At 45.6% G+C, this 12,686-nt stretch overlaps 1 protein-coding gene and 1 long non-coding RNA gene across 2 annotated transcripts in view; both read right to left on the bottom strand.

Moving 5' to 3' along the window:
* Window positions 1-435: 435 nt before the first annotated feature.
* GJC1 (gap junction protein gamma 1) lies at window positions 436-1,626 on the bottom strand. Its single transcript, NM_001199049.1, has one exon. It carries the CDS (start codon window positions 1,624-1,626, stop codon window positions 436-438), a length of 1,191 nt encoding a protein of 396 aa, NP_001185978.1.
* Window positions 1,627-1,653: 27 nt separating this feature from the next.
* The window catches only part of LOC138846057 (uncharacterized), a 38,686-nt gene continuing 27,653 nt past the window's right edge, over window positions 1,654-12,686 (bottom strand). Inside the window, exons 2-3 of the long non-coding RNA XR_011383442.1 lie at window positions 2,567-2,642; window positions 1,654-2,422 (exon numbers count right to left, since the gene is read on the bottom strand). This is a non-coding gene — a long non-coding RNA (uncharacterized lncRNA). The remainder of the gene's footprint in view (window positions 2,423-2,566; window positions 2,643-12,686) is intronic.

Here is a 12,686-nt window from a genome sequence, read left to right on the forward strand (position 1 = left end):
AACAAATAACACTAGCTTAATAGTCATAACTTACAAGGATTTTTCCCCCTTTAATATAAAAAGTGTAACTACAGCAGTTCAATGTACAAATACAAAAAAAGTTCTCATACTAAAAAAAAAAGTACCATAATACTGTACATACAAAAACTGTTCAACAAGGATGATTTAAATATATCTGTTTTTCTCCAGATCTGGAAGACACAAATGTAAGCTTCTGCAACTGTATTATTGCTGAGAACATGTGCCCGGGAACACTGTGTTTCCCTCTCTCCCCTCCATCCCAGCTCCGCCTTCAGTCCCCTGAGCTTGGACTGGGAGCCAACAGCACCCCTGAAGATAACCAGAGCCAAATGTTTACTCAGTGGAAGTCGTTACTCAGTGAGCCGTTGCTCACCATAAACTATGAAAAGCCCAAGTTGTGAAGCCCAGCCAAGATTAAATCCAGACGGAGGTCTTCCCATCCCCTGATTTGCTACTAGCACTGCTTTTGTTGGACCCAGCTTTGGACCCCACTTTGGCCCTCTTTTCCCGGGGACCATGGGGGTTGTTCTGGTGGCTGTAGGCCTGGATCGCTAGATCCAAGCGCTCCTGCGCCATCCTGATCTCCCGCTGCAGGGTCTCCAAGTCGGCAGGGAGGTGCTCCTCGTGGCTGCCGTACTGCTGCTCCTGGGCGATGTTGGCCTTGTTTTGCTTGTAGGCGATCTTAGCGTTGGACAGCTCGGTGTACTGGATCTGATCTGGTTTGACGGCAATGTTATAGCCAGGGGGAGCGGATGGTGTATTCCAAGTGAAAGGATAATTGTAAGCACCCGGATCCTCAAGCTCCCTCCTTTTACTGTTTAGTGAGTCTCGAATGGTCCCAAACCCTAAATGAAGCATCTCCCAAATGTTGAGCAACAGGCAGAGGCCTGTAACACCATACATTATCAGAAGGAAGATGGTCTTTTCCGTGGGTCTGGAAATGAAGCAGTCTATCTTATGGGGGCAGGGAAGCCTGCTGCACACATAAAACGGGTGGACCTGGAAGCCATACAGAAAGTACTGTCCGACCAGAAAGCCCACCTCAAACACGGTCCTTGCCAGCAACTGCAGCACGTAGATTTTCATGAGCCCGTCCTCCCGGATCCGTCGGCGGCCGTCATGCTTGGGTTTAGGTTGGGTCTGCTCTTTATTTTCTTTTTCACTTTCCAGCTCCATTTCTGGATACATCATGGGGTCCTCTTCATGGTCCTCTTCTGTTTCTTCCAGAGCCCGGTGCTGCTTCCAGCGCATCGCGTAGGGCTTGCTCCGGGCTGCCTTCTTGTCTGCTTCACCGTGCTCCATTTTGGCAATCTTGTGAATGGCATAGCCCAGGTACATCACCGAGGGTGTGGCCACCAGGATGATCTGGAACACCCAGAAGCGCACATGGGAGAGGGGGGCAAAGGCGTCATAGCAGACATTCTCGCAGCCCGGCTGCTCCGTGTTGCACACAAACTTGCTTTGCTCGTCGTAGTAGATGGACTCCCCGCCCACAGCTGTGAGCACTATGCGGAAGACAATGAGCACCGTGAGCCAGATCTTCCCTACAAAGGTGGAGTGGTTGTGGATCTCCTCTAGCAGGCGAGTCAGGAAGCTCCAACTCATGGTGATCGAGCTGGTTGGCCCTGAGTGGGAAAACGCCAAAGCAAAAATCAACAAATAGCAAAATCCAAACAACTTTAGTTTTTGAGACCTCTAGGAACTAGTCCTCCGCATACCTGAAATCTAACTTCAAGACTCAGACTGGAACAGATGTTAAACAGCATTTTCCCCTCGACTCCCCAAACTAGGACAATTCCTCCTCAGCCTAGGAGAGTTAGTTTGGGCACACAGCGTCCTCAGGGGCCTGCCTTGTTTCCACGTTTTGTTTGTTTACAAAGTGTAACTGTAGTTAGCACTGGGATCTATTTCTGAGAAGCCATACACTGGGTGTTTTACATAAACCATTATTTTATGAGACTTCCGAACCCTGTGACATGCAGGTCAGACGGGTGTAGTCACTGAGACCACCACTGAGACACAGAGGAGACCCCTGGGCTAAACTCCTTTGTGAAGATGTCTTTTAGGAAACTTAAATGCTGGACCAGGTGACCAAGTGTTGAAAGGAATTAAGGAGGGCATAGCTACAAGCAACAGGCAATAATCACGAATTAAAACAAGAGAAAAGGGGACGGGGAAGAGACTCTCATCTGCCTGAGCAGTTCACGGTGGATGCCTTGCAGCAGAGAGGAAAACCTGCTTTCCACGAAACAGGTTCTCTACTAGGCTACGGCAGATGTCAGCGAGGCTTGCTCAACTGAATTGTGAGACCATAAACTCCAGTCGGCAGGCAGGTCCGCTGTAGCACGGTTTTTAATTTTGAGATTCTCAGGTCCATGTCCAGAATCTGGGTGAAAACCACCTAAACAAGACAATCCACGCAAAATCTCAGCACAGCCCCTGACACAAAGCACGCCTGGCTTTCACCTGCCCTCCTCCCCCAGGTGCCCGCTACAAAGCACAGGTGATTTGTCAGCACCACCAAAGAAGTTTAAGTACACATTACCTGTTATCCAGAACTGCTGCTACCCAAAACTTTCTTAGAGAAATGGTGTTTCGCTTGCGACTTTTCCAGATTTCCTCTGGAAGGGAAAAAGAAAGGAGCAGGTTGTAAGCTTCCTCCCACAGAGGAAATGAATCACGAAAATGCTGTTTCCAGAAAGAAAATGTCCTGTGCTCCACAGGACCCAACCAGAACGCGAGGGAAACAGGCTTGAGATTCAGCACCACTGCTTTCTCCTCCCAGCGCATGTGGAGACCAACGACGCGACAGCGACTCAGAGACCCTTAAGTCACGGCAGCCTAAGAAAACCTGACGGCAAGATGGGTCACCTGGAGCAACCGGATGCAGACAGTCTGTGGCACTAGGGGAAAGAGCCAAACAGAAGCATCCCAGCAAATCTAACCCGGGTCACTGCAGGCCTTGGGACAGTCTCGCCCTCCGTGCTCCACTCCTGGGAGCGGCCAGCACCTCTTGCTGGGGCTGAGAGCAAGCTGTTCAGCTCCACAGCCGGCAGCGGGCTGTCACTGGGACACCTGCCTCCCCAGGAGGCGATTTACAGACTCACTGCTCAGTTGCAGAAAGGAAACAGCTGCATCTGCACTGTGACCGAGACACAAACTCCAGGACGAGTTCTCGTTCATCACCAACTTCTGCCAACGCTGAACAGTTACAGCGGAAAGTCATCCCCGGGGGGGCCAACTTTGTTCACCACTGTAATTTAACAAATAAATCCAAAGCAATCTCTTTGTGTCGTGTCTTCACAGTATCTTAAGATGCAGTTCTTTTTAATTTTTCCCCTAAAGGACACAGAAGAAAAAACTGGAATAATTCCCAAAATCTCAATGAAGAAAAAAAGTGCAGGCATGCAGGCATCAAGATTTATATAAAGAGTCTGCCAAAGACTTTGCTTTAGGACTTCAAGTGCCACTCTCATTTCTAGCCCTGATCCATCTGAAGTCACTTCTCTCACTGAATTACACAAGTTTTATAAAACTAAAAAAACAGAGGCTGACACTGTGGTACAGCGGGTAGAGCCGCCATCTGCAGTGCCGGCATCCCATACAGGTGCTGGTTCAAGTCCCAGCTGTTCCACTTCTCATCCAGCTCCCTGCTAATGGCCTGGGAAAGCAGTGGAGGATGGTCCAAGTGCTTGGGCCCCTGCACCTGAGTGGGAGACTGGAAGAAGCTCCTGGCTCCTGGCTTCTGTCTGGGCCAGCCCCAGCTGTTGTAGCCATTTAAGGAGTGAACCAGCGGATAGAAGACTCTTCCTCTGTCTCTCCCTTTCAAATAAATACTTAAAAAATAAAAAAAAAAAAGAAAGAAAAACCAATACACAAAACCCCATAATTACAGCTTCTTTGGTTTTCCACATGAACACGCTTTCCAAGTGTAAAAGACCACTAATTTACAAAGGGACTTGGTACTAAAAATGAACTTGTCTATTTACCTTCATCTTTTTCGAAATCAACAGTGAAAAAATGGGTGACGGCCAATTTTCTTTCTAAAATAAAGAACCACAAGCCTCCTAAAATGAATGGCAACATCCGTGCTGCCTTCATCTACAGAGGAGTCGGGAGGTTTTTCTTGGATTTGCTTTTCTTCTCAAATCCCTTTCCTCTCCTTCCAAGTATCCATTCTTGCTTTCTGAGGAATGTCAAATAAACCCTGGGTGATGAGTGCGCCTGGGAAGCGTTCTGCAATACTACAGTCCTCATTTCTATTATGGGTCACTCATTCTCTAGGCAACGCTCCCCTCCCCACAGCTCTGCATGAACAAAAGCACAAAGGGAATGGCTCACACGACTCCAACAGATAAAGAACAAAGTCTGTTCAAGAATGAGTAGAATGGCGGGTTCCGGAATTAACATTGCTAAACAGAACGATGTGTCACTGCCAAGTGTAATCTCTTTGTGGAAAAAAGTGCTCTTGGTCCACACTCCAGTCTCTCTTCCCTGAACCATTACTCTGGCCTCCATCAGACGCCTGTGAGTCAGGGCGCGGTCCTCGCTGACTCCCCTGCTCTGCACAGACTTGGTGACAGCATACGCAGCGAGAGTGTACAATCCACCCACGGAAGGCTCTCATGAAGAAGTGCACGAGTATGTCCACATCCCAGTTAGTAATGGACAATGACATGGAAGAGAAGATCCTGACAAGTGGTGCAAGAGATGAGACGGGGGAGACCAAACATCTCCAAGTTTGTTCACTCATCAGCAGAGACTTAGCTGATTTATGTGTTGTAATATCGTCTCGAATGTATCCTTTATGCTTTGGCGGAGTTTGTATCTATACAGTCTATAAAAGGTGACATTACTGTCACAGGCAATATAAATATCCATGGTTTTTCACCTTGTACTATCATTTGATTTCCTAAATAGTCACTAGCAATTTACAATGCCTGAGGAATAATCTCATCATTCCCACCTCAACCTCACTATGCCCCTTACGCTGCTTTACTAGAAGAAAATGAGACTCCAGAATTAGGTGGCTCCGCACGGTTCCCACTTCCCTCAAACTCACCCCGATCACGGGGCTTCCAAGGTTTGTCCTGTATCTGCAGAATGCACTCTTGAAAGAGTACAGACACTAACCACGTCAGGTCTAACAAACAGCGTCTCTGTTTACCGTCTTCCTCCAAATTTCATTGTTTTTAATAGAATCACATCAGTAAATTCCTTTTTTTAAAAGATTTTTTTTTTTTAAATTTGAGAGTTAGAGAGAGAGAAAGGTCCTTCCTTCAGTTGGTTCACTCCCCAAGGGTGCTTCTCGGTCTCCTACGTGGGCGCAGGGACAGTAAATTTCTTGAATAAATTAAAATGTGAGAAAGTTCTTTTTTTCTAAAGAGGTTTAAAAAACAAGCAACTGCAGTACATGGTAGTCCATTATTCAAAAGGACTCAAACATCCCCCAAAATCCCCACATTCTGAGGAAAACCATGTTTGTTTATGTAACTTTATTGGACACAAATCAAATATGCTATTTCTAGTCCATTTTCCAAATAGCTAAAGATACAGATCTACCTCATCTTGCACTAGAAAACAGAATTTCAAAAACTAGTTGGCACCAACACAGTAATAAATTATGCATTTCCCTCCCACATTCTTTTTATTTCATGTGTTTTCTATCATTTACCTCCTAACAAAATCAAATAAACACTGAGGCTAGCGTTGAGCCGCAGAGGGTAAGGCTATCACCTGCGACACTGGCATCCCATGTCGGAGCACCAGCTTGAATCCTGGCTGCTCCACTTCCGATTCAGCTCCCTGCTAATGCACCTGGGAAAGCAGCAAAAAATGGCCCAAATATTTGGGCTCCTGTACCCACATAAGAGACCAAAAGAAGCTCCTGGCTCCTGGCTCCAGCGTAGCCCAGCCCTGGCTGCTGTGGCTATTTGGGAAGTGAGCCAGCAGATGGAAGACCTTTCTGTCTCTCCTTCTCTTTCTTTGTAACTCTGCCTTTCAAATAAATAAATCTTTAAAAAAATGATCAACTACACACACACAAAAACCCACAGATTTTTCTATAAAATACAATTCAGGAATTTTGAAGATTAAATGTAAAGCACATTACTTACATTATCAAGGTATTCTATTATTAGAGGCATTGTGAAGATGAGGAAATTTTATATAATTCGCCTATGATGAGTCAATGGCTAAGTGGTGAAGTCAGAATTTGGAGAGAACCAGCCCTGGCTCTGAGACTCTACATGAAGAGAGGGAAGGACCTTATTCCAACCTTTGGGGTCAAGAGTGGTAAAAGAAACACCAGAGTGGGAGACTCCATAAATATTGAAGGAATTAAAAGATTAAAAGCAAAAAACAAACACACAGAAAACAACCACCTCCAGGTGTCTCGGTGGCTGGGAAGGAAGGAACCATTGGCACCTCTAATAACAATGACAACTTAGGAGGAGAACTGATGGGGACACCGAGATAGGGACTGGAGAAGCTGATACATCCTATGAAGGGCCGAGAAGGCTGAGGGGAACACTGGGATGACGCATGTCTGAAGGGTGAGAGATCTGCCTTGCCTCAAGACAAACACCTCTGCTACCAGGACAGCCAGTGCTGCTGCAACTCTGCCGGTCACTTCAGCTACACTGGGAGCGTCCACAGGCCACACAGAACCTGGTCCAGGGACTCACGTCCCAAGTGCTAAGTAGATTTCCACAAGCAAATGAAGAAATGCCCCCTAGAGAGTCTGTTTCACACCCTTTCTCACTCCTTTCCTCCTAGACTCTCCCGACATCAGCCTGAACCACCTAAGAATGAGCAGCCCAGGGGGACGGGTCCCGGTTCACCGGACAGTTTAAGCAGGAGACAGGATGTTAAAGGCAGTCAGACGGGAAGCAAAGCACTGGCATTTCCTCTTCGCAGTTTTATTTTCAGGAACCCACTTGCTTCCTTTTCCCTAGTGGTTTCCCTTTTCCATTTCCCATAACGGCTCTTTAAAATCTATACCTCAAATCCCAGTCCAGCCCTAAGTGTTGCAGATGCTGCTCCCACATTCTTCCTCACTGGAGGAAATACAAGCAGGCAGAAATGCCCTCACATTTCCTCTCTGCTTAAAAATCAGACACGAAAGCCACCACTTGGGACACTGGCATCCCATACTGATTACTCAGCACTTCCAATCCAGCTTCCTGCCTGTGTAAGGACTTGAGTTTCTGCCACCCATGTGGAAGACCCCAATGGAACTCCTGTCTCCTGGCTTCTGCTAGCCTAGGCCTGGCTGTTTCAGGCATCTGGGTAGTGTTAGCAGAAGGAAGATCTCTCTCCCCCTCTCAAATAAACCTTAAAAAAATAAAAAATCAGGGGCCAGTACTGTGGCATAATGGGTAAAGCCACAGCCTGCAGTGCCTGCATCCCATAGGGGCGCTGGCTCAAGTCCCAGATGCTTCTCTTCTGATCTGGATCTCTGTTATGGCCTGGGAAAGCAATTACATGGCTGAAATCCTTGGGCCCCTGCACCTGTGTGGAAGCTCCTAGCTCCTAGCTCCTGGCTTCAGACTGGCATAGCTCCATCAGCTCCTGTTGTGGCCATCTGGGGAGTAAACCAGCAGATGGAAGACCTCTCTCTCTCTCTGCCTCTGCCTCTCTGTAACACTGCCTTTCAAATAAAAAATCTTAAAAAAAAAAAAAAAAAACTGTAAGGAATATAAGGAACCATGGTTAAAATAATGATCACATCTAGTGCTAGCGAGGACATAAAGGAAATGGTATAAGCCTGCACCACGTGGGAAGACAAAATGGCACAACCATTTTTGGAAAATGTTTTCACAATTACTTAAGAGTTAATTCTATATGCTACAGCCATTATCATGCATAAATGTTCATAACAGTTTTATGTATAATACCCAAAACCTGGAAACAACACAAATGCCTACCAGCAGGCTGATGAATAAGCAAAACTGGTATATCCACACAACAGAATAGTGCTACTTCGCAATAAAAATTAAACTACTGATACATACAATATGGATGAATCTCAAAATAATTAGCCTGAAGTAAAGAAGCCAGGCCAAAAAAAAATTTTTTTTATGACTCCCTTTGTATAAAATTCTAGAAAATGCAAAGTAATCTATTGTGTCAGAAAGCAGATCAGTGGTTCTTTATTTCTGGATTGGAGGTGAGGTTCCGGGAAAGGCAGGAAGATTATAAGGGGTTGGAGGAAACTTGTGGGTAAGGCAGGTGAGTTCATGCATTTGGTTGTGGTGATGGTTTCACAGTATATACACGTGTCCAAAGTCACTTTGTATTTTCAATATGCACAGGGGCAGGCATTTGGCACGTAGTTAAGACACTACTTGGGACACTTGTACCCCGCAGAGTACCTGGGTTCAAGTCCTGGCTCTGCTTCAGAGTCTAGCTTCCTGCTAATGTGCACCCTGGGAGAGCCAGTAATTGTCTGTTGGGTTCCTGCCATCCACGTGAGAGACCTGGGCTGAGTTCTAGCTCTTGACTTCCATCTGACCCAGTCCCAGCTACAGCAGAAATGTGGGGAGTAAACCCAAAGAAGGAAGAACTTTGTCTGCCTTTCAAATAAATTTGTAAAAGGTGGCACAGTGAGTTAAGCCACTCCCTGCAACACTATATCCCATATCCGAGGGCTAGTTTGAATCCTGGCTCCTCTACTTCCCATGCAGCTTCTTTTTTTACGGGTTTTCTTTAAAAATATATTTATTTTTATTTATTTGAAAGACAGAGTTACAGATAGAGGTAGAGCCAGAGAGAGAGGTCTTTCATCCATTGGTTCACTCCCCAAATGGCTGCAATGGCCAGAGCTTAGCTGATCTGAAGTCAGGAGCCCAAGAGCTTCTTCAGGGTCTCCCACACGGGTTCAGTAGCCCATGCACTTGAGTCATCCTCTACTGCTTTCCCAGGCTATAGCAGAGAGCTGAACTGGAAGTGGAGCTGCCAGGACTCGAACCGGCACCCATATGGGATGCCAGCACTGCAGATGGCAGCTTTACCTGCTACACCACAGCTCTGGCCCTGATATGCACTTTTCTTACATGGAGGTAAAAAGAATTCCACAAAGGCTGAGAGAGGAAAAATGGAAACACACTGTTGTAAGGTTCTTACATAAGAAATGGTTTAATATTACTCAATCTTAGAGTATAATTAAAATAAAGATGGTTGCTATGAATGCTACATCAACAAACTAAAAAAACAAAGTTGTAGCTACTAAACCAACAAAGGAGATGATATAGAATAAAAAACAGATGAGACAAAGAGAAAACAAATAGGAAGATGGCAGATTTAAACTCATATCAACAATCACATTAAATATAAACACTACATACTAATAATAATCTCCAATACAAGCTTTCCACAAGAAACTCACTTTACCTATAAAGACAGAGGCTACAAATCCATCATTAGCTGGAGATTTCACTACTTCTTTCTCAGTAACTCAGACTATAGAAAAAATGTACAGATAAGACTTCAGCATCACTATCAATCACTTTAAGGAAACAAATATATTTCTGGGGCTAGCACTGTGGCACAGCAGGTTAATGCCCTGGCCTGAAACGCCAGCATCCCACATGGGTGCTGGTTCAAGTCCTGGCTGCTCCACTTCCCATCCAGCTCTCTGCTATGGCCTGGGATAGCAGTGGAAGATGGCCCAAGTCCTTGGGCCCCTGCACCCGCATGGGAGACCCAGAGGAAGCTCCTAGCTTCAGATTGGCGCAGCTCTAGCCGTTGTGCCCAACTGGGGAGTGAACCATCGGATGGAAGACCTCTCTCTTTCTCTGCCTCTCCTCTGTGTAGCTCTGACTTTCAAATAAATATATAAATCTTTAAAAAAAAGAATATATTTCTAAAAATTTATTCTATTTGAAAGCAGAGACATGGAGGCAGGCATGCAGGCAGGCATAGAGCTCTTCTGTCAACTGGTTCACTCCTCAAATGCCCACAGCAGCTAGGGCTAGGTTAGGCCAGTGTGGCTGGAAGGAACCCAACTACTTGAGCCATCATCACTTGCTTCCTTCCGAGGTGCACACTGGCAGGAAGCTGCGATTGGGAGTGGAGCTGGAACTCAAACCCAGGCACTCAGATATTGGATGTGGTATCTCTAGCAGCTTCGTAACCACTGTACCAAACCCACCCCAGAAACTGAGTTATAGTACATTCCAACAGAATATATCATTTTTTCAAGTACACACTAAGATAGTCCATAACAAAAAAGCCACAATAAAAGGCTTAGTACATTTAAATTCAAATCATGAGGCCAGCGCTGTGGCACAGCGGGTTAAAGCCCTGGCCTGAAGCGCCTACATCCCATATGGGCGCTGGTTCTAGTCCCAGCAGCTCCTCTTCTGATCCAGCTCTCTGCTGTGACCTGGGACAGCAGAAGATGGCCCAATCCTTGGGCCCCTGCACCCACGTGGGAGACCTGGAGGAAGCTCCTGGTCTTGCTTCAGATTGGTGCAGCTCCAGCCGTTGCGGCCAACTGGGGAGTGAACCAGCGGATGGAAGACATCTCTCTCTGTCTCTACCTCTCTCTGTAACTCTTTCAAATAAAATATATCTTTAAAAAAATAAATTCAAATCATAAAAAGCATGTGCTCTGATCACAATAGAATCAAATGTAAAATCTTTGAAATTTAGCTATCTCCATGCTAATATTGATATTCTACTAACAAGAACATGTTCCCACTAGTACTAAATACTTTCTTTTCCTATTCCCCCAACCCTGTTTACCTCCTACACATCATTCAATTAATATTACTGTGAATGTCTTCAGAAAGTAATCCTTACTTTCCCTACTAAAAAATATATATGTATATATATATATACATATATATATATAGGACTGATTTACTGAACAGCTATACTATACTATACTATACCATACTATGTGTCCATTATTTATTTAAAAGATTTATTTATTTATTTATTTATTTACTTGAAAGGCAGAGTGTTATACTCAGCGGAAGAACTTTTCCATCCACTGGGTCACTCCCTAAAGGGCCACAGCAGCCAGGTCTGGTCAGGCTGAAGCCAGAAGCCAGGAACTCCATCCTAGTCTCCCACATGGGTAGCAGGAGCCCAAGTACCTGGATCATCTTTCCAGAAGCATTAGCAGGAAACTGGATTGGAAGCGTGGCAACCAGGACCTGAACTGGCACTACAGTATAGGATGCCAGCATCGTTAAATGGTGGCTTAACCTACTGCGCCATAACACCAGACTCACGTCTTTTTTTTTTTTTTTTTTTTTTGACAGGCAGAGTGGACAGTGAGAGAGACAAAGAGAAAGGTCTTCCTTTTGCCGTTGGTTCACCCGCCAATGGCCGCCGGCCAGCGCACCGTGCCTATCCAAAGGCAGGAGCCAGGTGCTTCTCCTGGTCTCCCATGGGGTGCAGGGCCCAATCACTTGGGCCATCCTCCACTGCCTTCCTGGCCACAGCAGAGAGCTGGCCTAGAAGAGGGGCAACCGGGACAGAATCCGACGCACCGACCGGGACTAGAACCCAGTGTGCCCGCGCCGCAAGGCGGAGGATTAGCCTAGTGAGCCGCGGTGCCGGCCCTATTTATTTTTAATTCTCTCAAAAGTTTATCTTATACATAAGAAGTGAGTTATGAAAGGTAAAATTACTTTGTCAAAGTCACGCTTCTGACTGGCAGAGATTATTCAACAGGTTGATTTAACTCCAAAATTCTCTATTTTCATGATGCCATATTTTATTAACTTCAATATCCAGTAAGCCATCAACCTATGCATTATCACTCCATAAAGCCTTCAAATATGTATACACGAAATACCTGAAGAACTGAAAACTACCTCAATGACGTAACAACTGGTGATGAGTGCTGACAAACTGTAAATCCACATGTCGGAACACAACACACTCCTAAAATCCCTCACGTGGCCATACAGCAAGACTGTCACTGGTAACCTCCGTACTGCTCACTCACTGCCTAAGCCACGACTGACGCAGCTGCCAGCTCTCTCCCCCATAAGGTATGCCTAGCTCGACGTGGCGTCCTCTCCTGGGCACCGTATTTCAGCCTCACTCCTCCTTGTCATGACTTGTATCCCATCTTACTAGCTTATCCTTTTCAGCATTCTTTCCTGGTTCCTCTATCACTAGTCAAACTGTAAATGATGTCTCCCCTTCATTAGTCCCCCCAAAAATTTATGTCTCTAGTTCCAATATCTCCCTTAAACTTCGGACCTGAAATTCAATGGCTCTCTTCTTGGATGTTTCATAAGCATATGAAACCTGCTGTGCCCAAAACAAACATTCTTACCCTCCAAAGACCTAAGCTGTCTAGTTTTCCCAATCTCAGTAAATGGCTCTACATTCATACAGTTTTTCACACCAACCATCTTCAAGTCAACCTCACTTCTTTTTGTCACTCCACAGTCAAAAGCATCAGCAAATCCCAACATATCTATCTGTAAACAGTCACCCACAATTCAGGGTGACTGGCACAGCAGTAAATTTGCTCCTTAGTATGCCTGCACCCAACACCAGAGTTGCCTGGTTCAAGTCCTAGCTCCCTTCTAATGCACACTAGGGGAGGCCAAAGGTGATGGTGGCTCAAATAGCTGGATCCCTTTCACCCACAAGGGACTTAGATTTGAGTTCCCAAATCTTAGCTTTGGCCTAAC

Source organism: Oryctolagus cuniculus, chromosome 17 (genome assembly GCF_964237555.1).
Source record: "Oryctolagus cuniculus chromosome 17, mOryCun1.1, whole genome shotgun sequence".
NCBI lineage: Eukaryota > Metazoa > Chordata > Mammalia > Lagomorpha > Leporidae > Oryctolagus > Oryctolagus cuniculus.